Below are 26,378 nucleotides of genomic sequence, written 5' to 3' on the forward strand. Positions count from 1 at the left end.
TAGATCTCCATGTGTGTGCTTTTACTGAGCTCCTGCCATGGGCACAGGCAAATGACATCCTGAAAAGGCGATATAGAACTAGTCCTAAGACACCTGCGAGTAGGGAACTGACAGAGTTGCGCAGAAAAGTACATAATGCAAGGAGGAATTATCAGCACTCAGTAGGGAGTGGCGAAAGAGGTAGAAGGCTAAATAAATACGGACATCTGGAATAAACATATAGAGACAAAATTCAAGACACTAGGAAGGAGAACTGGAAGCAGTTTCCGAATGAACAAGTGTAGTAAGACTTGTGGGGTCTGCCAAACAACCTTCTGACAAATTAAAGGCCTCCACCATTCTGCCCTCCCTTCTGAAGAATGACGGAACAGTAACAAATGGCTGGAAGAACTCGGGCAAATATTAACTGAATGCCCTTTTTCCAGATGACTCCAAATACAGACAAGACCCATCAATCAATGCACCATGACCAGATGAACGATAAATATACTAACCATGATGTCCTCTTCCCGTTTGCTCAGGAAGGAGTAGCAATAGTGATAGCCGTGCTTAAATGTGGTAAGGCACCAGGTTGAGGTGGTATCTGTTAAGAGATACAAAAAGTAGCCCCAGTCATAGTGCCATTCTTAACACATATGTTGAACAAGGCATTGAGATAGGGTAGGGTACCAAAGACTTATAAATCTGCATGTATAGTTATCGTAAAGAAGGCCTCAATAAAGATCCATCAGAAATGAAGAGCTGTACATCTATATGTCCAGTAAATACATTAGCAAAAGCTCAAGAGCAGCTACTCTGCAAATGTCTTCAAGAACACAGAGCACTTCAGGTTCTCGGCACATTTCAGTTTGGTTTCCATAGAGATAGATCGACAGATGACACCCTTAACCAATGTTTTCATATCATAAGCAGGGAAACAATAAATACTGTGCTGCAATTATCTAGATCTACATAGATACTCAACAAGCTACCGTACGCTGCATAACGGAGGGAACCCTGTACCACTACTAGTCATTCCCTTTCCTTTTCCACATACAAATAGAGCGAGGGAAAAATGACTCTATATGCCTCCATATGAGCCCTAATTTCTTGTATCTTATCTTTCTGGTCCTTACACACAGTGTATGTTGGTGGCAGTAGAATTGTTCAGCAATCAGCTTCAAATGCTGGTTCTCTTAACTTTCTCATCTGTGTTTCTCAAAAAGAACATTGCATTGCCTCCAGGGATTCCCAGTTGAGTTCCCGGAGGCATCTTCATAACACTTATGTGTTTTTCGAACCTACCAGTAATGAATCTAGCAGACCGTCCTGAATTGGTTCAATGTCTTCCTTCGATGTGACCTGTATGATTCCCAAACACTCTAGCAGTACTCAGGAAGAGGTTGCTCCAGTGTCCTATACGTGGTTTCCTTTACAGGTGAACTACTCTTACCTAAAATTCTCCAAATAAAGCAAAGTCGACCAACAGTTCTTACGTGTTTGTTCCATCTCATATCGCTTTGCAGTGTTACGCCCAGATATTTAAACAACTTTACTGTGTCAAGCAGGATGCTAGCAATACTGTATCTGACAGATTTTATCTTCCTATTCGTACGCACTAACTTACATTTTTCCACATTTAGGGCTAGCTGCCATTCATCGCACCAACTGGAAATTTTGTCTGCCATCTTGTATCTTCCTACAGTCACTCAATGTCAACACCTTACCATGCACTATGGCATTGTCAGCAAACAACAGCAGATTGCTGCCTACCCTGCCCACCAGATCATTTATGTATAGAACAACAGCATACTATCACACTGTCATGGGGCACTCCTGATGATACCCTTCCCTCTGATGATCTCACCATCAAGGACAACATACTGGGTTCTGTTACTTAAGGAGTCTTTGAGCCGTTCACACATCTGTGAGCTTATTCCATATACCATACCTTTAACAGCCTGCAATGGGGCACCATGTCAGATGCTTTCTGGAAATCTAGAAATATGCAATATGTCTATCCCCCTTCATCCGCAGTTCGCAGTGTATCATGTGAGAAAAGGGCAAGCTGAGTTTCACACAAGCGATGTTTTCATTGGCATTGCAGGTGCATTCAACAATTTATGGTGGCCTGTGATTTTAAATTGCCTAAGAAGTTTTCAGGTCCCAAAATTGTGGATTACTGTAAGGGTTGCACAGTTGAATGACCTGCTTGGCAGCAGAAGCTAATAAAAAAGATTGCAAAGGGCTGTCCACAAGGCTTGATATGTGGGCAGACGTTTGGTACCTAATAATCCAGCCACTGCTGGAAATGCTGGATTGGACTGATGAAACAAATTGAGTTGTGATGTGTGCTGATGACATCTTGGTGGGGATCTCTGGAGAATACAGATGTAAGTTCAAAGAAAATGCAAATCATTTGAAAGATGCAGGAACAACAGATTAACAATAGCTACAAATAAAATTACATATGTGCTATTTAAGGGCAAATTATCGCTGAAGAGGAATCCAGCCTTTAGGTTAAATAACAGCCAATTACTAGATGCACTGCATTCAGATATTCGGAACTTTTCCTTGATGGGAGAAGAAACTCCTCCATTCATGTAGATACAGTATGCCTAAAGGCTACTGAAATTGTGCACAGAATTGCCAGTGCTGGAACTGCCAATAAAGCTCTGGAGGCTGTCAAATTGTACCACAGTACAATACTGATTGTCATTGTGAACTTAGTCTTGGGCTCAGTGGCTCCACCTTGTATGACACAGCCACCCAAAGACATACACATTGAGGGGTCCTCCTAATGATGATAGAACATAGTACTACACTGGAAGAGGCTCTTCTCATTCTGGGAATATGTCCTGCTGACATCACACTACAATATCTTGCTGCAGCATATTGGTTGTGGTGAGATAACCTACGAGGGTGGTTTTAAAAGTTCTCGAAATCACAATGAGAGGTCAGTGCTAGCGCAACGAGTTGTTCACGTGATATTCATTGGACTGTTGCCTCTAAACACATGCCACGTCAGTGCTCTTGGGAGAGAGTTGTGGCGGTGACGTGGCTCTGTTGTTCCCACGTAGTGATTTGTGAAGAGGGAAAAAAAATCAAGATTTGAGCAGTGATTAAGTACTTCATAAAGAAAGGTATGAAAGCAAAGGACATTCATGCCAATTTCCAGAATATATTGGGGGACTCTGCTCCTTAATATTCAGCTGTGGCCAAGTGAACAAATGAATTTAAATTTGGTCAGGAGAGCTTAGATGATGATCCATGCAATGGTTGGCCAGATGTGTCACTACTCCAGAAATCATTACAGAAGTGCACAGAATGGTCATGGAGGATCACCAATTGAAAGTGCATTAAATTGCTGATGCTTGCCAGATGTCATCTGAAAGGGTATATCCCATTTTAACTGAAGAATTAGAAATGAAAAAAATTACCTGCAGGATGGGTGCTGCGACTCTTGACGCCGACCCATACATATGTGCCATCGGCATGGCAAAATTACACAAACTAAGGTATGAATATTGTTGCCACACTGACCTTATTCACTTGATATGGCTCTGTCAGACTTCCACCTCTTCCCAGAACTGAAAATTTTTCTTGATGGATGAAGATTCACTTCAAACGAAGAATTGATAGCCGGAGTTGACAACTATTTTGCAGGCATGGAGAAAACTCATTTTCGAGATTGGATCAAGGCCCTGGAACGTCATTTGGCCAAGTGCATTAATCTACAAGGAGACTACATTGAAAAATGAAAGAAGTTTCAATGATGTAAGTACTTTTTTCTATTCCATTCCAAGAACTTTTCAAACCACCCTCGTAGATGAAGTACAAGTAATTACAGGTTCCAGAATAACTAACAAGTTAGCTCTCCAAAACTGGAAATTCATGAATTGCAGTGGGATTGGTACAGTGGAAATACAGGACACTGGGTATAGTCTCCTTCCAAACATCAGAGAGGGACTACAAATGAACTATATTGTTCCCAACAGAGGTATGGTTCACTTTGACAGGACACAGCCCTCACCCCCAATACGTACATTAGAGGAGGAAAGGGACTGTCAACATTTTGTGACTGTGGTGTTTCGCAAACCGCTGAGCATATGATGTTCACATGCACAATCCAAGTGGAAGCTAGGAGACATGAACCCCTCAAGGTGAAATGATGCATCTAATTGGGAATGCTGGCACATTCCAGATACTGAACATAGTTACAAACAATATATCTAGGAATGAGCTAAACAAGTTCAGAATAACTATTAAAAACCTAAATATGTGTATGACAAACATCGATGGAGGAGAGGAGGCGAGAGAGGAGAGTATGTGAATGACGATGAGGTATGAAAGGGTAGCAGTAGTGCCGATGATGATGAAGAGAAAAACACTGTAAGGTCAGTAAAGTGTTGGGTGGTGCCTGTTAACAAAAGCACATTTGATTTAATTTGGTTTTAATATAAATACAATAGTTATTAACAATGTAGGAAAAGAGAGATTGCTACTTACCATAAAGATGACATGTTAAGTTGTAAACAGGCACAATTAAGACATTTGCACATAAGATTTTGGTCAGAGCCTTCATCAGAAAAAGAGAAACGCACACCATTCATTCACACGACGACACCTTTTTCTGACACAGACTGAGGCTGAAAGCTTAAGTGTAAGTTTCTTAATTGTGCCTGTCTGCAACTTAATGTGTCAGCTTTACAGTAAGTAGCAATCCATCTTTTCTGCATTGTTGATATTCCTACCTTGTGTTTCCATTGCTGCATTAGTTAATAATAATAATAATAATAATGTAATTTACAGATAATTGTGACTCATTGATTTTTCTGAGTTGCTAAACAACTGGGTGATTAATTTTTATTACAAAATTTTCAATGGTTCGCATTAGATGAAGAGATATAGGACAGCGAGAGAATGAACAGGTGGCTGAAGTGTAGGTTATTTTCCCACTCAGCACAGGTAAAACTTGAATATGCGCTGAGTTAGCTGCAACCTGATGGTTAGCAAGGTCTGTGTCAGTCTGACTAGAAATGGGGTCAACAAGCTGCTGTCACTACCAGACACTGTCTGCTTGAGCTGCGGGTTTGCTGTCTGCACTAAGTCTGAATGCTGCTGGCTGTGTGTCTTCCAATTGGTGGGCCACCTGCTGACTACTGTAATCCACTGCTGGCCACCTGTACTGGGGGTCCATAGTTTGTTCCTGGGGCAGCTAACCAACCAGCCATCATTACCTATAGGGGAAAATTGTTGCTGTCTTTCATCACCTTTGCAGGCACACTTTGCCACCGTGAGCTGCTGCAATCTGTCCTGGGGCCCACAGTTGTATTCTTCTTGTTGTGATGTACTCCACACTGAACTGCACATTTGTATCAATCGGCATGGCTGGTTACTCCAGATGCTGCATACTGCCCCGCATCGGGACCTGAGTCAGCACAATACTGCTCAAGTGCGACCTGTGTCAGCTTTATATTGCTGAAGTGCTGACGATGTTGCCTCACATGACGACCACACTCTGCCCAGGGTCATGTCTCCTGCGGGCTGTAATGAGAGGCCACTTGCTGATCCCAACATGCTTCACTGACTGAGTCCAGTGCGGGCATTGGGGGTGTGTCTGTTTTCTATGCAGTATAAGTAGATCAAATAATTGTGGGACAATTCAGAAGTAAAAAAAAAAGAGAAAAGAAAAAACTGCATTGTTTCAATCCATACATCCAGTTCGTGTACTGTGCTTGCAGTGATCATATTCCCAGTTTGTTACTTCTTTCAAATGTGTGTGGCAGGTGTGTCTTCTAAGCCACCAAGCACATTTTCTCTGGTGGTGAGACAAGTATTTACAATTTTGTTTTTGCAATTTGTATATATATATAGTTGCTGCAGACAAATATTGCCCATCGCATATTTCCCAAAACACCCTCTGTTAACTGATAATGTTGATTTGTTTCTCATTACAAACAAAATCTTGTCTAAACTGGAATTTTATATGCTTATTTGATAAAGCAGTTGGCTGTCACTCTTATGGTGAATTATCGATGGAAGTCTGCATCCTCTCCATCTTGGCGCTAGCAGTACATAAAGCTTTCATTTGCTATCTTTTGTAATTTTGCGTTGACATGGTCACATGAGTGAAGGAGTGGTCTGAAGAGAATGTAATATTGCTGATAAAAGAATATTGGTATCATTGTTGCTTTTGGGGTTCAAGAGATCCATAGCACAAACTCTGAAGGAAAATAAATATAATTTGTAGAAATTGCTGGCGCACTCAATGGTCCAACTGGGAATGTGAGCAACATGATATATTCATTACATGCTTGCATTAAGTGGGAACGGAGTCGATAAGCTCAAACATTGTATTTTTTTTATTAAAAAGGAGAAGCACAATAAATATCCTTGATAGTAAGAATGTATGAATAAAAATGGTTTACCTGGGATGATGGTGTCTGCCTTCTAACAAACTGTATAGCAGATTTTATCAGGTCATATGTATATTTCACATTTCATTTATCATTTTTTATTGGCATTATCTTTCTTGCATGTACATTAGTAAAATCATATGAGGAGCTGTATTTGTATAGGGTGACACCATCTACAAATTGTAAAAATAACATTGCAAATATCTGCTGAAATAATAGAGAAAATGCGCTTGACACCCTTCACATTCTGGATGTCTGAAAAGTAACTAGGTATTGAAAAAGGCAAATAAATTCTACATTTAGAATGCTGATTTATTGAAATTAATATCATGCATGTATTGTTGTATAAGAATGTGGATGCATACTTTAAACTTCAATGTAGGTGTGTGTGATGTTAACCAATCGTCTCAAACAGCTGGGTATAGAATCCACAGTCCTTTGTATGAAGTTGCTTGGCATATTGTGGATAATGTCCCAAATCCATGCTTTCAGTTCTTCCAGTGTGTGTGGTTTCCTTCGGTACATCATTTTGCTCAGCCATCAAAAGAAGTTGCATGGTGTCAGGTCTAGTTTTCTTCAGGCCACTTATGAGGTCCTAGCTTCCCAGGCAATGTCCTGGAAACTTTTCATCCAACAATGCACACACAATATTTGCAAAGTGATGTGGTGCACTGCCTTGTACTAACATGTGTTCATTGTTATCCCACGCAGATACTGAGGGCCAAACATAATTTTTAAGCATCTGCTGGTAGTGTTCTGCGTTCATTGCATCAAGCGGGATAAATGACACAATAACATTTGTTGCAGTCATACCTTCCTGCTCACACCACCAGTGATTCCACTGTTTCCCTAGTGTCCCACAGGTCCTCACCCTGCACTGCTCTGGACAGCTGCTGGCCCTGGCCACCCCCAGCTGGTCACCAACTGTTTTGTTCAGTACTTTCAGAGAAGCTCTTTTGGAAGTTTTATTCCAAGCTCCCACCATGACGGCCTGACTGTCCTCCATGAACGATGACCCATTGCATCTCGTGTCTGCTGCATCCACCCTGGTGCTGCCAGACTCATTCCTGGTGGGGCCCTAATTTTTTACAGGGAGAGGAGTGTAGTATATGCACAGATGGGTCACTTTTGGGTGAGACCGCATCTTCTCCACTGTACTACCACAATACTGTTCTGCCCAATGATAGCAGTTATGTTGAATGACAAAATCTCCCGCATGGAATATGGCCTTCTCACTCCAGAGGATGTTATTAAATAATTTGAGTCCAGTCTTCATGCCAATCCAGCATTGCCTCCCTATACTCCATTGTGCAATCAGTCTTCACATGTCAGCTGTTGCATGTGGTGAAGTTTACAAATTCAATAATTATGTTCTTGCTTGAACAGTCCACGGGTGTACTGCCACTCCATAGTGTCCAATGGGCACAATATTTCGGTAATCAGACATGTCGCCGTCGTCAGGTGCGCTGATGAACTGAGCTCCTGATGGTGGGCACCCGTCTTAAATCCCCTCCCCTCACGAGGCGTTCTCTCCACAGTCTGCACCCGTGCGTCAGCGGTCGGTGAGACGCTGGCATCGGCGTCTGTGGTGGCGTCGGTGTAATTGCCTCATCTGCCCTAGTCGCCCATTTGTTTCCTTTGCTGAGCATCTTTTTAATTAGACTCAGTGCAGGTTCCCATGCCCTGCTGAGGTTGTAGCTGCAATCTCAGTTGAATCCGTCCCTGGTACGAATTTTGATAGCCTCTCTAATGACACTGCCCAGTATTTAGATGTCTGTGCCAGGACCCTGGTATGTTGGTAGTCCATTTCGTGATTTTCGGACAAACAGTGCAATGCAATCACCGACTTGTTGGGGTACCCAAGTCGAGTGTGCCTCGGATGTTCTCAGCAACAATCTTCGATGGTGCGCACTGTCTGTCTTCGCTCATTGACACAGTATGTGGTAAATGCCGACCTTCCGCAAACCGAGATCGTCTTTGACACTTCCCAATAATGCTCGCTGTTTCATTTGGTGGGCAAAAGACAGTTCCTACTCAGTGTTTCCTCAATATTTGTCCTATTTTCCCCGACAGTGCGCCAGTATACAGTGTATAGGCACTGGCTGTCTCTTTCTCTGTGACTTCTTCGTCTCCACATGCTGTACTGTAGAGGTGGGATGGAGAGCGCGTCTTATCTGCCATTCTGCCTACTCGTTTTTCAGGAATACAGTTTTGAGTTGTTCCAGCTCTTGGGGCAGACTCTCTGCATCAGAGGTGGTGCACGCTCTGTTCACCAGTGTTTTTAGCACCCCATTCCTCTGCGCAGGGTGGTGGCAGCTATCCGCTTGCAAATACAGGTTGGTATGCGTTTTCTTCCTGTACACCCCGTGGCCCAGGCTGCCATCCACTCTTCTTTTGACCATGATGTCCAGGAATGGTAATCTTCCTTCTGCTTCAGAAGGACCCGTAGATGCAAGATAGTCCATGATAGCAGTGCCACTGTAGTTGCTATGTGCGCTGTGTGTGAATGGTCGTAGTGGTCTCTGGTGCTGCCTGCTAGCATTCAGCCTTTAAACATAATATTTGTAATGACAGCACCACTTCCAAATGTACGATATACTAGTGAGGCACATAAAATCTCTATGGAGGAGGAGCACCTGTGGGCCCAGGATCGGTAACCCACAGGTCGCAGGTGTCATGCCAGAACAGGCATGGTTGAGTATGCAGGTGCTCAGCACTGCATATGCTACACATTATGCAGTTTTTTCTTTCTTTTCCTTCAAGCATTAAATACAGTGTGTATATGTAATTTTGCTTGAATCAAGCTAGTTCTATTAGTATTTACAAATTAAAATGAAAACTAAGTTAATCTGTTCTAGGAATACCAACAACACCAGCACAAGGGGCATGGCTGTCAAAGGCACTGCCAGCAGGATCTCGTGTGGGAGTTGATCCCAAACTTATATCCTACAGTGCATGGAAACCACTTCAGACGCAGCTAGAGGCAGCAGGTCACAGTCTTGTGCCTGTTGCCACCAATTTGATTGATCTCATCTGGGACGACCGACCAGCTCCACCTAAAGGCACTGTGGAACCTTTACCACTTGTGTACACAGGTAACAGCACTCTGCAGACACAGTAAACAACCAACAGTACTTGTGAGATACAGATTTGTTTTCTAATGATTAACAGATATTATTGTTTGTAGGAATTCAGATTTGCAACAGTAGAAAATGACAAAAGCTACCATGGGAAATACCTACAGCAAAAAGCATTAATAACTGAATGACAGAATGATTTTTTTTTTTAAGCGTTGGAAGAAGAGGTGGCCAGGATCAGAGAAAAGAAGAAAAATTTGAGGGGAAAGGGGAGGGGGTTGTTTGAGAACATCATCTAAAGATCCATATCAACTATGTATTTACTAGTGGAACCTAGCAGAACTTGTCTTGCTTATGTATATTTATGCAGGGTGGCCAGAAGCAGCCTGAAAAGCTTGTAAGCTTGTAAGGTTGTTGCAGGGGAGGTTGTTCTGAGAAATAATTAAGAAAAAATTTGGTGCATTGTGCTGTTTCCAAGTTATTTATCATTGAAGTTAGCCAATTGGGTAATTGTGTCTGCAAATTCAAGCACAAGCATGTGCTAAAATGCAGTAACGAACAGACATCTGTAGGTTTGTGCACTTGTTCAAATGATCGTTCCCAGTTAAAATTTGCCTTTTTCGGAAGTGGTAAATTTAAGCTATGTGAGCAGAAGCTATGTTTGTGTACTTTGAGGAAACCAAACGAAGAACGCAGTTGGTGACAGTGTTCCTGGCAGGCTGCTTAAATTTGCTCATGTGATGAATTGATTGGCTAACTTCAATGCTAAATAACAAGGGAACAGCATAACATATCTTCTCTATAAAAGTCATTGTGGATTTCGCACATAGAGATCTTGCAGAATTCAGCTCACTTTGTTCCTTCATGAGATACGTTGCACTGTAGATGATGACACTCACTTTGATGCCATATTCCTTGACTTCAGGAAGGCCTGTGACACTATCACTCTCCTACTGTTAAGTGAAAAAAATACAAGCTTACCAATTATTGGACCAGATTTGTGACAGGATTAGAGGCTTCCTTGCAGACAGAACTAAACACATTGCTCTAAATGAGCAAAATTGTCTGATGTAAAGGTAATTAATGTCTTATCCCAAGGAAGTTTGATAGGACCGTTACTTTTTACAATGTACAGAAAGCATCAGAAGCACTGTAAAACTGTTCACAGATGATACGGTTGTCTGTAAAAGAGTAACAATGCCAGAAGACAGTATCAATTTTTAGAATAACCTACAGAAGATTGATGAATGATGCAGGCTCTGGCAGTTGACCATGAATGTTAATAAATGTAAAATATTGTGCATACATAGGAAAAGAAATCCACTATTGTACAACTTACAACTACACTTTTGATGACAAACTGCTGGAAACAATATCTGCCATAAAATATCTAGGAGTAACTATCCAGAGCAGCGTTATGTGGAATGACCACATTAAACAAATACTAAGAAATGCAGTTCCAGACTGAGATTCAGAGGAAGAATCTTAAGGAAATGGAACTCATCCATTAAAGAAGTGGCTTACAAGGTGCTTATTTGGTCAGTTCTTGATTATTGTTCATCAATCTGGGACTCTTACCAGGAAGAACTGATAGAAGAGAGAGAGAAGATCCAATGAAGACTTGACACTTTTTGTCACAGGATCATTTAGTGGGTGCGAGAGCATTATTGAGATGCTCAACAAACTCCAGAGGCAGGCGCTACGAGAGAGGCATTGTGCATCAAGGAGAGGTTTATTATTGAAAATTCAAGAGAATGCTTTCCAGGAAGAATCGGACGACATATTACTTTTTCAGAGATGTATCTTGCAAAATGACCATAATGAGAAAATTTGAGAAATTAGAGCTAATACAGAAGCTTACCAACAATCATTCTTCCCATGCACCATTCTCCAGTGGTACAGGAAGGTGGGATCAGTTAGTGGTACCAGAAGTATCCTCCACCAGACACTGTCATGTGCCTTGCGGATGTAGGTGTAACATTTACAAGCTTTTCTTTTTAAATTTTCTTTTTATTTTATATGCTGCCATTTACAAATGACCTGCCATCTTGTTTCTGAGACAGGTCATATTTTCCCAATATGAAATTTTACATGTATGGAATGTGAAACTTATCTGATACTTCTTACTTTTTAATAATGAGCAATAATATTGCAACTTTAAATACTTGTAGACTTAATTAAGAAATGAAAATCTTAAAATTAATGGTTTATTTATTTGGAAGAATACGAAGGTAGGAGTTAAATTATTTTCACTTGTCTTCAGCTCAGTGTATCTTCCTTTGTACCACCATTAATTATGATTCTTGTTCCGTACAGGTTTAATAAGAGGGTTGTACCAAAAGTAAGTTTCCCATATTTTTTACAAATAGAAACATTCTTTATTGTTATTAATTTATACGTCGTTGAAAAGCTTCTTTTTTTTTTTTAATACGCACTTTTGAAGACGGTGCTCCAGCTTTTGTATTCCTAAGTCGAAGTCTCCTGCCAACCCGTTGAGGAAGTGTGTGACCTCTGCTTGGACTTCGGCGCTCTTGAAGCGTTTGCCACCTAAGTGTTCCTTTAGCTTCGGGAAGAGGTGATAATCTCTGGGGGCTAAGTCTGGGCTGTACGGGGGATGGGGCATAACAGTCCACCCAAATTTCTTCAAAAGCTCCTGTGTTTGACAAGCGGTGTGGGGTTGAGCGTTGTTGCGAAGAAGCACTACTCCCTCCCGTCAGTCATCCTCTGGTGATTCTGAATTGCTTGCCGGAGTTTGGTCAATGTTTCGCAATATCTGTCTGAGTTTATTCATCCCAGGTCGCGTGAAATCGATAAGGAGTACTCCCTTCCGATCCCAAAACACAGTCACTATAACCTTTCCTGCTGACTGCATTTGTCTGAATTTCTTTGGTGGCGGTGAACTGGAGTGACGCCACTGATGATATTGTTGTTTTGTGTCAGGGGTGTAATGGAACACCCACTTGTCATCTCCCGTGACAGTAGAGTCCAATAACTTCTCCTTGTTGCCTCCCTCGTCACATTGTTGAAGAAACTTGCGAGCACAGTCAAGACGTTGCTCCTTGTGTGCGCCATTTAGCATCCGGGGGACCCAGCGATCAACACCTTGCGATAACCCAACATTTCTGTTAAAAAGTTCTTTCAATTGTGCCATGGGAAACTTCAGGAATGTGTTCAACAAGTTCACGGACAGTGACCCTCCGATCTTTGAGCAGCTCACTGTTGATCCTCTGGACAATCACATCCGAAACCAGTAGTCTTCCACTCCATTCATCATCGTGAACTTCCATGTGACCCTCAGCAAAAGCCCTGCACCATTTGCGGATGTGCTGAGCGGACATGCTCTCATCACCATAAACCTTAGTCAGTTGCCAATGAATCTCCACGAGCGGTAACTTCACTGTGTGGAGAAACCTGATTACTGCTCAAACCTCGCACTTGGCAGGAGCAGTGATCAACGCTTCCATCTTGGTGGCTGACAAGCCAACATTGAGTGACATAGCGAATCACGGACGGGCGGGCTTGAGAGTGGGGGAACCACTGCACACATCACTGTCATCGGATTTAGCCTAGCGCCTTCCCTCGAGGCTGTAGCTCATTGGGTACCTTACTTTTGGTACAAACCTTGTAATTACACATGCATGACAAATTTCGCTGTAGAGTAGTGCTTCTTCTGGAATGAGACTGTCCCAAAAATGTTTTTGGTATTTAATGACAAAGTAATGTTAACAACAAAAAGATCCTTAAAACTATCCAAAATGAGTCCTAATACCCGATAGCATTGCTCAAGTGAATGTCTGACAAAAATCACAATGCTGTTTAGATGTGCAAGTGGAAATTAGATCATCATATCACAACATTATCCAAAGGATCTGCAGCCGTATCCTTACAAATTCTCAGTTGTGCATGAATTACAGCTTTCATACCAAAATGTGCATGTTCAGTTCTGCTGATAGTTTCTGAAAGAATTGATTTCAGAGTATTTGAGCCAGTTTTTATTTCTTCAGTGAAGGTGTAGTTCAATCTATCTGGATGTGTGATCTTGGGTAACACAAATCATTATGCATCAGAAAATAATCATTATGTCAAATAACCTTAATATAATGTTAAGATTCTTAGTGTTTGGTGTACTATTTCTGGGTCAGTTTCATCGTAAACACCCTTTAGAAAGATATTAAAAGAAAAGAAGAAACAAACAATGACAAGGAATGTAATCGTCTGTGCTTAAAAATCAGAGTGATCGAAATAATTTACAAGTGACAGCCCTGTCACTGCAGAAGTGTTATTTATTGTTTAGACTAATACCTTTCTTCAGTTTGCCACTTTCAGTGATGAAAGTTATACAGAAATTCTGATAAGCACATTTGTCACTCATGTACAGCAACCCCACCATGTGACTGTTCAGTCAAGAGGTTGGTACCCTCTTACGGGAGGGGGGAGGGGGGGGGGGGGCTAAACTCGAAATCCTTGTTGCTATCAGTAATATTTTCAGTTAGAAAATTATCAGTTTTTTGTAATTAACAACCCAGTTTCATTTATCATTTACGTCTACATGTTACGTCTGTTACTCACACTTCAGTACTTGACAGAGGGTTCTCCAAATCACTTAAGACTTTTTCAGTAATGCTCCACTGATACCACACCAAAAAATACACACTTAAATCTTTTTGTGCAAGCTCTGATTTCTCTTAGTTTATTATGGTGGTCATTTCTCCCTATGAAGGTGGGAGTTAACAAAATATTTTCTCATTTGGAGGGAAAAGAGGTGATTGAAATTTCATGAAAATATCTCATTGCAACAAGAAATGTTTTTGTTTTAATGATTACAACCCCAACTGCATATCATATTCATTACACACTTGCTTTTTTTCCAATAAAATAAAATGAGCTGTTCTATGAACTTTCTGATGTTTCCAACAATGGAAAATCACAGATGGAACGTAACAATATTATGAGAACCCCCCCCCCCCCCCAACACACAAACTGGCAGTGTGGTTTCAGTTGACTGAGACACAGTCGTGTGTGTGAGTTGCGTTTGCATTTGCTGATGAAGGCCTTAATGGCCAAAAGCTATGATAGTGAGTCTTTTTGTTGAGCCTGTCTGCAACTCAGCATCTTTGCTATGTGGTGAGTGGCAGCTTTCCTTCTCATAATATTGTTTTGATGTTGTCCATAATTCCTATACAGTAAGGATCCAATAGTGCACAGCAGAACTTCAGAAGACAACAGACGTGCAAGGTAGGTAGTCCTTTTAGTAGATCTGAACATCTTAAATGTTCTGTTAATGAAATGCAATCATTTGTTTACTTTCTCCACAACATGTGATTGTTCCAGTTTAACTTGTTAGTAATTGTTGTCCCTACCTGCTTAGCTGAAATGACAGCCTTTAGATTTGTGTTTTCCTTGTAACAGAAAATATCCAGATTCCTTTTAATACTTATGTGGATGACCTCTCACTTTTTACTGTTTAGAGTCAATTGCTACTTTTTGCATCGAACAGATATCTTGTCCAAATAATTTTGCAATTCAAGGGCCAAGGGGAAGAACAATCAGTCCATTTTTCCACCATGGTAACTGTAGCTAATGACAGACAGTAGGCAAATGTGATATGATTGAGGCATGGAAGATCATAGTCCCCGAGTTGTAACAGGGAAACGATTGGGGCTAATGATGAAGAATTATCAGTCTGTGCGCCAGAAGGCAAGGAAGATCGAGGTCCATTTGCTCCCCTCCATGCAGATCACACTATTCTTTAAAGGATATGTCAACAGGGTACTTATCTGAAGGGCTAGTTCAAGCCAAACTACAATTTACAATGATTCTAACAAGGAGCACATTATTGTTTTGACAACTTTCCAGGACACTTTTGATGGTAACTTCAATAGGGCATTTGCCTTAAATGACTAAGTCATTTTATGTTCCTAACATGCTTTTTTTCCTCTTGAATTTCTTTATAAAAATGGAAATGAAATTCAAATAATTTGAACGCTCGCTAAAGCACTCCATTAGTCATGTGATGTCACTGGCTTGCTAGCTTGCTGCTCCTTCTGTGATAATGCTAATTCAGAGTTATGTCTTGTTTTGTCCAGAAAATGGGTTGCATGTCATGTGCAGTACCACACTGTAAAAATACATCTACAAAAACTCCTGAAAAGCTGTTTTTGGATGTTCCAGAGAATGAGTAGATACATGAAATGTGGTTGCACTGTACCAGCAAATTGCCACCACATCAACACACAAGTTCACTAACTTAATTAAAAATGTGTTTCACTGTGAAGTTAACATTAACTTATCTTCGAGATATGGTCTTCCACTGTTACAATGAAGGATAGTGTCATTTAACAAAATTAAAACTCCTAGTTATAATTGTCCTTTTACATAACTGCACCTCAATTATTTGGTTGCTCTGTTGTTAGAGTGGTAAAGCATTGAATTTCATAAGACGATGTTCCTAGATCACTGGTTCGAATCTAACCCGAAAGAACAGTTTAACTTCTTTGTAGAACAACTCAACAGTCCTCTCATATGAAAACCAAATAACAATTATAAAACTTTGCCACACCGATCAGAAACAGAATATTACTGTGTTTTCCTTGCTGTTTACATGCACTTAAATTTGCAATTGCTGTTTACACATGTCACCTTCAAAAAGATGTTTTCTAGTTAATGTGACCACACACTTTTTACTTTATTAGAAACTGTGTTATCTCCTTGCTGTCTAGGTAGAATCCTTATTGAAACTGTTGCAGTTTCATCATCTGACATAAAGGTGAAGTAAGTCTGCTTCAGACGCTAACTTTAGTTTAGGCTCACAAACATCAGAGCTGTTACATTTGTGTCACCTGCATTTTGTACACACTTTATATCTTTCTGTATAACTTCATCATCCTATGTTTTGTTGTACTGTGGACGTATGGTTATATCTTCACCACTAGCAATGCTTTCCAAAAAAGTGACCTGTATGTTCACAAAGTAAACGCATTTATCCTCTGTTGTCCATTTCTCAGATTAAAACTAATGATAGCTGTATATAATATATCCCGCAACCGGAACAACTGCTACAATCAGTTCTTGCTAACGCTATTTCCGTATTTCATGTAGAACTTTAAGAAATATTTGACTCTTCCAGGATTCGAACATATGCCCTCTTTTACTACAGTCAAATGCACTGTCCTTAGCGGTGTGGAACGCCTGATATATTCTGTGTCACTGCTGAGTGCCTTCTACACAGCACAGAAAATCAGCACTATGTTTTACCAAGACTAATTTTTTTGTGCTTTGAGTTGTAGCTCGTGACTGATAGCCAAGGATCTAGTTACAACATACAGACCCATTTGCAAAAGTTTTAAAATTAGTTAATTTTAAGCGAGTTTAATGATTTTACAGGGAGCAGGGAAAAGAATGTCCGACATAGCACATATCACCACTCTAAATGGGTGGAGCATAAACACACAAACTTTCGCAGGGCTTCCACTATCAGCATTCACAAAATTCCTTCCTGTTGTTAACTTAAAAGTTTTAATTGCATTTTCCATCACTAAATAGCTAAGCTGTTCGCATTAAAAGCATGTAAATAGCTCGTAACTTTGGCTAATGCTCCTATAAGGTAAGTACAGCTTCGTATAACTCCTACTCTGTGACGTCACCAGAGCATCAGCCAATAACAGAGCGTTTTCAATCATGTGACCAGATCTTGATATTTAGTGATTTTTTTAAGCTTTAATTAAAAAAAAAATATTTTGTGAGAATATTGACCATAAATGCTATTTAAATGTTATAATCAGTCAAACTAACAACAATCCCAACCATACTTGTAACATAGAAAAATAGCTACTTCTTTTGAATATCCTTGAAAAGACGTGTACGAAGTTTTATTCAGTCAAAAGAAATGGTAATAAAGAATCCCGAAAACATGAAGAAATTGAGGCAATTACTGTTGATTTTCAAAAATCTGCCTACTCGTTACATAACCACATTTTACTTTTAATATTGTTGTCAGCGCTTTCATATCTTTCAATACACACATATTTAACAACAAAAATAATCAATTTTTGACAATATAGTGTAACTGACTAGATAAAAACTCTACTCACCAAGCAGTGGCAAGAGAGCACACACATTAAAAACAGGTTTTACTTGTGCAAGCTTTTGAAGCCAGTAGCTCCTTCTTCGGGCACGTGGATTTAAGGGGAAGGAAGAAGAGTGAAGGAGAAGGACTGGAAAGGTTTAGGAAAAGGGGGAGAGTTTGGAAAAGTCACCTAGAACCCAGGGTCAGGGGAGAGTTGCCAGATGGGATGAGAAGGAAAGTCTTGCCTTCTCATCACATTCGGTAAGTCTCCCCTGGGTGATTTTTCTGAACTTACCGCCTTTCCCTAAACCTCTCCAGTCATTTTCCTTCACTGCTTTTCCTTCCTCTTCAACCCTCCTACCAGGAGGAGGAGCCACTAGCTCCAAAAGCCTTGCATACATAAAACCTTCTTTTGATTTTTGTTTGATAAAACCTTCTTTTAAAACACATGTATTGTCAGACTCAACCTCAGTATTTTACAAGTGTGATGAAAGTGTCACCCGGAAAGGGCAGATGATATTTGCACTATGCTTAGACACTTCTTTGAGAATATTGGCAGCCCAACAGTAAACTTCATTCTTTTCTGCAACTCGTGTATGTATGCCAGAACAGGAAACTCATGGTGATGTGTTTTCTTCACTACACAGCTCATTCATGAAATGAAATGATTTGCAACTGTAAAAGTAGTTTTCCCTATACAAGACATATAGAGGGAGACAAGGATGTGAATCTTGTCAGTGCAAAATCTTACACCTTCATTGGGAAAAATGACCAGCATAATAAAATAAGAAAATCGGGGGCTTGCATGGAAAGGTTAAGTGTTCATTTCTCCAGTGTGCTATTTGAGTGGGGTGTTACAGAAATAGTCGGAAGAGGTTCGGAAAACCCTCTGCCAAGCAATTAAGTGTGGGTTGCATAGTAATCATGTAGATGTAGGTGAGTCTGGGTTGTTAATTACAGAAAACTGACAGTTTCCTAACTGAAAATATTACTGATGGCAATGACAATTTCTAGGAAGTCAGTCTCTCTCTCTCTCTCCCCTCTCCCCCCCCCTAACCCCTCTCCCCCTCTCTCTCCCTCTCTCTCCCCCCTCTCTCCCCCCTCTCTCCCCCCTCTCTCCCCCCTCTCCCCCCCCCTCTCTCTCCCCCCCTCTCTCCCCCCTCTCTCCCCCCTCTCTCCCCCCTCTCTCCCCCCCTCTCTCCCCCCCTCTCTCCCCCCCTCTCTCCCCCCCTCTCTCCCCCCCTCTCTCCCCCCCTCTCTCCCCCCCTCTCTCCCCCCTCTCTCCCCCCCTCTCTCCCCCCCTCTCTCCCCTCTCCCCCCTCTCTCCCCCCTCTCTCCCCCCCTCTCTCCCCCCTCTCTCCCCCCCTCTCCTCCCCCTCTCTCCCCCCTCTCCCCCTCTCTCCCCCCTCTCTCCCCCCTCTCTCCCCCCTCTCTCCCCCTCTCCCCCCTCTCTCCCCCCTCTCCCCCCTATCTCCCCCCTATCTCCCCCCTCTCCCCCCTATCTCCCCCCTATCTCCCCCCTCTCTCCCCCCTCTCCCCCCTATCTCCCCCCCCCCCTCTCCCCCCTCTCCCCCCTCTCCCCTCTCTCTCCCCCCTCTCTCCCCCCTCTCTCCCCCCTCTCTCCCCCCCTCTCTCCCCCCTCTCTCCCCCCCTCTCTCCCCCCTCTCTCCCCCCCTCTCTCCCCCCCTCTCTCCCCCCTCTCTCCCCCCTCTCTCCCCCCTCTCTCCCCCCTCTCTCCCCCTCTCTCTCCCCCTCCCCCCTCTCTCTCCCCCTCCCCCCTCTCTCTCCCCCTCCCCCCTCTCTCTCCCCCTCCCCCCTCTCTCTCCCCCTCCCCCCCTCTCTCTCCCCCTCCCCCTCTCTCTCCCCCTCCCCCCTCTCTCTCCCCCTCCCCCTCTCTCTCCCCCTCCCCCCTCTCTCTCCCCCTCCCCCCTCTCTCTCCCCCTCCCCCTCCCTCTCTCCCCCTCCCCCTCCCTCTCTCCCCCTCCCCCTCCCTCTCTCCCCCTCCCCCTCCCTCTCTCCCCCTCCCCCTCCCTCTCTCCCTCTCCCCCTCCCCTCCCCCTCCCCCTCTCTCCCCCCTCTCCCCCCTCCCTCCCTCTCTCCCCCTCCGTCCCTCTCTCCCCCTCCGTCCCTCCCTCCCTCCCTCCCCCCGTCCGTCCCTCCCTCCCTCCCCCCCCGTCCGTCCCTCCCATCACTGAAAGCTTCAGACTGAAGACAGGTATTAGTCTAAACAATAAATAATACTTCTGCAGTGATGGGGGCTATCGGTTGTAAACTGTTTCTATCACTCTGATTTTTAAGCATGGAGGATTACATCCCTTATCAATGTTTGTTGCTTCCTTTCTTTTAATAACTTTCCACAGGGTGTTTAAAATGAAACTTACTCAGAAATGATACACCAAACACTACTAATCTTAACATTATACTCTGGTTATTTGGCATAATTATGATTATTTTCTGATGCACAATGTTTTGTGTTACTGAAGTTTATGTTCCCGGACAGGTTGAACCACACTTTCATTGAAGAAATAAAAACTGTCCCAAATACTCATTCAGAAACTATTAGGAAAACTGAATACGCACAGGTTGGTATGAAAGTTGTAATTCATGCACAACAGTAAATTTTTAACAATACGCCTGCAGATTCTTTGGATAATGTTCTTACATTATGTACTAATTTCTACCCGACGCCTAGAGGGAAGTCACCAGAAATAGCAGACTCAAACCACCACCTCTCACTGTCATCAATTGTGCTACAGACATTGAATTTGAATCTTGGAGAGACTTTTTATCTGGGCTTTATGTTAAATGCCCTATGCTAGCATGGCTAGTTAGTACTTTAAAGTTTGACCAAAAGGAGGCAAAATTCGCGCTTCACAAGGAAAACTACTTTGGAAGCTATTGGAAAACTGTTTTTGTTGGGAATTGAGGCACAGTAAATAAGAAATAAAGAATGTCTTAACAAACAAATTGACCCAAACCTACTGAGAGGACTTTACAATGGAAAACTGCCCCTTAAGGTAAGTCTTTCCGCTCCCAGGATTGGAATGACTCCTTACCCTCTCCCTTAAAACCCACATCCTTTCGTCTTTCCCTCTTTCCTGATGAGGCAACAGTTTGTTGCGAAAGCTTGAATTGTTTGTGTTAGTTTGTGTGTGTATCGACCTGCCAGCGCTTCGTTTGGTAAGTCACATCATCTTTGTTTTTAGATATATAATATAATTGGATAGATAATAAAATCTACCCACAAAGCTGAGACAGGAGAACTGACAAATAAAAAGGTTTAACTTGCGCCAGCTTTCGGAGCTAGTGGCTCCTCTGTCCGGCAGAAGAGTTGGAAGGGAAAGTAGTGGGTGAAGGAAAAGCAATAGAGAGGTTGAGGAAAAGGAGTATAGTTCAGAAAAGTCACAGAGAATACCGGGTCAGGGGAGACTTACCGGATGGGATGAGAAGGAAAAATTGATGTATGTAGATTTTGAACAGCAGAGGCCTATAACACTTCCCCAGCGAACTCCAGACACCACCTTTTTTACTCAGTGACTTTCTGTTAGATAGTATGAACTTTGATCTTTGTGACAGGAAATCACAAATCCAACTGCACAACTGTGACAGTACTCCATAAGCTTGTTATAGGATTAGGAGCCGCTTGTGAGGGATAGTGTCAAAAGCATTCTGGAACAATATTTTCTGAATCTGTGCTGACTGTATCAGTATATCATTATCTTAGAGCGAATTCGTAATGTTTGAACACAATATATGTTATAAAATCTGTCAGCAAATAGACGTCAGTGATATGGATCCTTAATTCAATGGATTACTTTTGTTTCATTTGTTGTTATGTATTTGTATGATCTGTGCAACTTTTCAGTCCTTAAGTACAGGTTTTTCTTTGAGCAAGTGGTTGTGTGTGGTTTCTGAATATGGAGATATTACATCAGCGTATTCTGAAAGGAACCAAGTGGTATACAACCTGTTCCAGAAGACTTGCCTTTATTAAATTATATAAGTTGCTTTGCTGCACTGAGGGTATCTACTTGTTCATGGTGAAGGAATTTCGGAAAACGGTGTTTAGTAATGCTGCTTCAGTGGCACTGTAGTTGGGAATGTTACCATTGCAATTGCACAGTGAAGGTATTGTCTTACCACTGGTGTACTTTACTTACAACCAGAATGTCTTTAGATTTTCTGCCAGGTTTAGATACACCGTTTCATTGTGGAGGCTATTAAAAGCATGTCACATTGAAGCTGGCACTAACTTTTGAGTTTCTGTAAAAGTCGCCAATTTTTGAGTGACTTGACCTGCTTGATCATATTGGGCTGCTAAGAGAATGAATAAAATGGAGGCACTGTATCAGAATGAACAGAACCAGATCTCTTGGCATTCCATTAAATTTGAAAATTACAGTAAAACAATTACAGATTAAATGTCACATGGGCAGTAGAGACACCAACAAAATTTATTGCTGGACTCATTGCAGTAAAAAGAACTAGATACAGAGTGCTAAGCATTAGTAGTTTTATTATACTTTTTACTGTTCTGCTGAAACCATATGCTTGCTTTTACTGCCCCCCCCCCCCTCCTCCTGTCCCCTCTCCTTCACTCCCGTACCCTGCCTGTCTTGCTCCACCCTCTCCGCCCCATTCTCCCTCCTCCCTCCCTCCCTCCCTCCCTCTCTCTCATGAATGTTAACTTTGCGGTCTTCATTTTGTTACTTCATCTAACTCTACATGGCTACTCTGCAAATCACACTTAAGTACCTAGCAGACGGTTCATCGAACCACCTTCACCCCATTCTGTTATTTCACTCTAGAATAGCACACGGAGGAAAAGAACACTTATAACTTTCTTTGTGAACTCTGATTTCCCTTATTTTATTATTATGATCATTTCTCCCTGTGTAGGCCAGTGTCAACAAAATACTTTTGGATTCGGAGGAGAAAGTTGGTGATTGAAGTTCCGTGGGAAGAGGCCCCCCCCCCCCCAGCCCCGTTGTTTTAATGATGCAAACTGCAAATACAGGGTGTTTCAAAGTGCAAATGCAGGTTTAAAGGCATTGTAACATTTATTGTGTTCAACTTACAATTGTGAATAATTCACCAAATGAAAGAGCAACTCAGAATTTTGTTTGTATACCTGTGTGCAATGGGAAGAGTATGAAATGACAAAGAGTGACTGAAAAACATGTTGAACAAATGCCAGTCTTTCACACTTAGCCCCAAGAAATATCCCCGCGGGGAGTTAACGGGCCTTTCTTTTTCGGTTAACTGATGTTTCTTATCTTGATGTGCTACAGCTATGGCCCATGCCTCAGTGGGAAGAAGCTGAACAACACATCTTTATTTGGGAGCAAGATGGTGCGCCGCCTCACTGGCATAACTCAATACGCGACTGGTTAAATTTTGTTGTATCCGACTGGTGGATTGGGTGCAAGGGGCCAGTTGATACAGCATTTTATGCATGACCACATTCACACACGATCTGATGCGATCATATGTATGTGTCTCCGATACCAGCTAATCTACCCGACTTTAGAAACAGTGTTATTGCGAGAGCTACTCCTGACAAATTGCTCAAGGTTTCGGAACAACTCGCATATTGACTCAATGTGTGATCAGTGTTCACACTGAATAATTGTAAGAAAAACTGTTTATGTTTCTCTTTCATTTGATGTATTATTTATAATTGTAAGGGAATGTAATATGTGCTACAAAGCCCTAAAACCCGTATATTCATTTTGAAACACCCTGTACTGTATTGTGTGCGTGACACTCTCCCCCCTATTTCTCAATAATACTAAACGTGCTGCTCTTCTTGAACTTTCTTGATGGACTCCATTACCCCTATCCGGCAAGGATCCACACACGCAGCAGTACTGCGAAAGAGGACAGACAAGCGTAGTGCATGCAGTCTCTTTAGAAGATCTCTTCAGTCTTGTAAGAGTTCCTCCAAAAAATGCAGTCTTTGATTCGCCTTCCTCACATTTTCTGTTTCTTTCCAGTTTAAGTTGTTCACAATTGTAATTTTAGGTATTTAGTTGAATTTATGGCCTTTAAATTTGATTGATTTATCATGTAACTGAAGTTTAACAGATTCTTTTTAGCACTCATGTGGATGACCTCTCACTTTCATTATCTAGGGTCAATTACCAATTTTCACACTATACAGATATCTTGTCTTAATTTTTTTTGCAATTGGTTTTGATCTTTTGATGACTCTACTAGACAATAAACAACAGCATCATCTTGCATTCAGAGCCACTTTCTCCATCTTTCTCATATCTCCAATTACCTACCCATCCCATACATCTGACTCCTGTCAAGTTTCTGCATACCCTTTCTAACTCCCTTCCCCCCTCCGCCCTCCCTTCCTCTATTGTCAGACTGAAGAAATACATATAAACAGTCATTGTTGCTGCAGCTACAGGCAAGTGCAGTTTCTTGAGTGCTCTCGCGCGTGTGTGTGTGTGTGTGTGTGTGTGTGTGTGTGTGGGGTGGGGTGGGGTGGGGTGGGCGGGGCGGGGCGGGGGGGGGGGAAGTGTGCTTGTGTGCAAGAGGGGGAGAGGGGGAGAGAGAGAGAGAGAGAGAGAGAGAGAGAGAGAGAGAGAGAGAGAGAGAGAGAGAGTGTACTTACACTAAAAAAGAACCATAGCCGTAAGTCTAGTTAGGAATGTGAGCTACGCGTCTATCCATCACACATTCATCAACTATAAGGGAACTGTCGCCCTTGCTTATTTTTCCGTATTTTTACTTTTTGAACTGTTTAAGTAGTACAGTTACAGAGGGGTTATCCGGACTCCTTCCATTATTTTTATAGATAGCAATTTTTGAATGTCACAAGTTGATTTCTCATTCACCTCAACAATGTAATAATGTTACTGATTGTGATATTTTCTTAATGCCCCATCCTTTGTTTCCATTATAATTAATAAACCAGCCTCTAATTTTTTCAGGGAAGACATCAAAAACAAAGGTGGAGGAAGTGCGAACAATGCTAGCAGAGAAAGGTGCTACGTTATTAGTTGTGACAGCCCTAGATGAAGTAGCATGTAAGTAATAATGGTCAGATATATTAATGCATTTTTATGAAACAATGAAATGATTATTTTAAGTTAATTTTGTAGGGAAGTTCTGCTGGAATGTGTATAATGTAGGAACAGTGGAGGCTATTTCTGCATGCCTGTCAATGACTCAATGTTTTTTTCTTTTTGCTGGCTGATCTCCTTTACTCAAGAGTAGAAAAAAATGTTTCTGGCAACTGATACAAAAAAATTGCGAATAGCATCTCAAAATTAAAATAAAAATTCAAAATTTAATTGTAAGTATCTAGGAAAATTGTAGCTTCTTATTTGTTCCCTTTTTTAAATTTATTTTCATCACTAATAGTTTGTTTCCTGATATGCTTTCTTTGGCAATGTGTGGTTTCTTAAGTTTTGTCAGCACAATGATTTTTTCAGGTATATCTTCCTTCATTGTGATTTTTTTTGGAGTATGTTTGCAATAACTAGCTGAAAGATCTTGGAAAGTGACAGAATCCTTTCTTTTTCTCATTCATTTCCTCTTTCCCAGTTTCTCCAATAAGATTGCTGTATTTCCCTCCTTTTCCTGTTTCCCCATTGGCTCATAAATCTGATCTTCATATTTTATTGCTTTCTAAATTTCCTCACGTAGAGCCTATAATTAATCAGCTCGCCATGTCAGTTGGAAATCTGTAGATTGGTGTTCACCACTATATTTTTATATCAAGAATTTTTTGCGTGTTGCTCAAGGGAGTTCATTGTATTACCAATTTCCTACTTATAAACCATGCCAACAACTAGTACACTATGCCATGAGGAAAGGAAGATTAGGTGAACATCCTGTCGATCATGTGGTTACCAAAGGCAGAGCTCAAGTGTGGTGGGACAAGGATTGGTGAGGAAATTCAGTGGAACTGTCCTGGCATTTGTCTTGATAGATTTAGGAAATCCTAGAAGTGGCTGAGTTTGGAAGGCTGGATGGAGACTTGAATTCTGTTCCTCAAAAAATTGATTAAAGTCCCATAACCACTGTGCCTACTTACTTGGCACCTTGTATTTTGTTGTGGTAGTTATTGTATTTCCTAAAAGAAGTAGTTATTTCACCTCATTAATATATACTAAGCTTAACTTCAGCCTGTGAAAATCCTCCTCCACATTTTTTCCGATATCTGTCTTCCCCCACATTTTTTACCTTGTGCAGGTCCTGCTGGTACCTTGGAAGTTATTTCCTGATGTCTTTACAGACATCCCATAATCCGGTCCCTTCTTCTTGTCAATGTTTTCCATGTGTTCCTTTCCTCAGCGATTCTGCGAAGAACCTCCTCATTCCTTACCTTACCCGTCCACTTTATTTTCAACATTCCTCTGTAGAACCATATCTCAATGCTTCAGTTCTCTTCCGTTTGTTTTCCCACAGTCCATGTTTCACTACTACACAATTCTGTGCTCCAAACATACATTCTCACAAATTTCTTCCTCAAATTAAGGCCTATGTTTGGTACTAGTACACTTTTTTGACCAGGAATGCCCTTTTTGACAGTGCTAGATTGCTTTGTCATTGCTTCATTCATCTTGTGTTATTTTGTTGCCTACGTAGCAGAATTTCTCAGCTTCGTCTACTTTGTGAGTCCCAATTCTGATAAATTTCTCGCTGTTCTCATTTCTGATTTTGAAATCTGTGTGGCCATGATGTAATCTAACTGGAATTTTTTCACACTGGTTTCTCCTGACCTTTTCCAAATATTCCTCCTCCTCTTGTGACTATTGAACACAGTATTCAGTTTTTATGTGATGTAAAGGCTTTTAAAATTCCACTTTATTTTGT

The 26,378-nt window shown here is 41.6% G+C and overlaps 1 protein-coding gene across 6 annotated transcripts in view; it reads left to right on the top strand.

Moving 5' to 3' along the window:
• Positions 1–26,378, top strand: part of LOC126259759 (xaa-Pro aminopeptidase 1) — a 155,012-nt gene that overhangs the window by 54,735 nt on the left and 73,899 nt on the right. For all 6 annotated transcript variants that reach the window (XM_049956753.1, XM_049956758.1, XM_049956759.1 and 3 more), the window contains exons 4-5: positions 9,257–9,493; positions 24,488–24,583. In XM_049956753.1, coding sequence (XP_049812710.1) covers positions 9,257–9,493; positions 24,488–24,583 — 333 coding nt within the window. The remainder of the gene's footprint in view (positions 1–9,256; positions 9,494–24,487; positions 24,584–26,378) is intronic.

The sequence above is a fragment of the Schistocerca nitens genome, chromosome 5 (genome assembly GCF_023898315.1).
Source record: "Schistocerca nitens isolate TAMUIC-IGC-003100 chromosome 5, iqSchNite1.1, whole genome shotgun sequence".
In the NCBI taxonomy this organism is placed as follows: Eukaryota; Metazoa; Arthropoda; class Insecta; order Orthoptera; family Acrididae; genus Schistocerca; species Schistocerca nitens.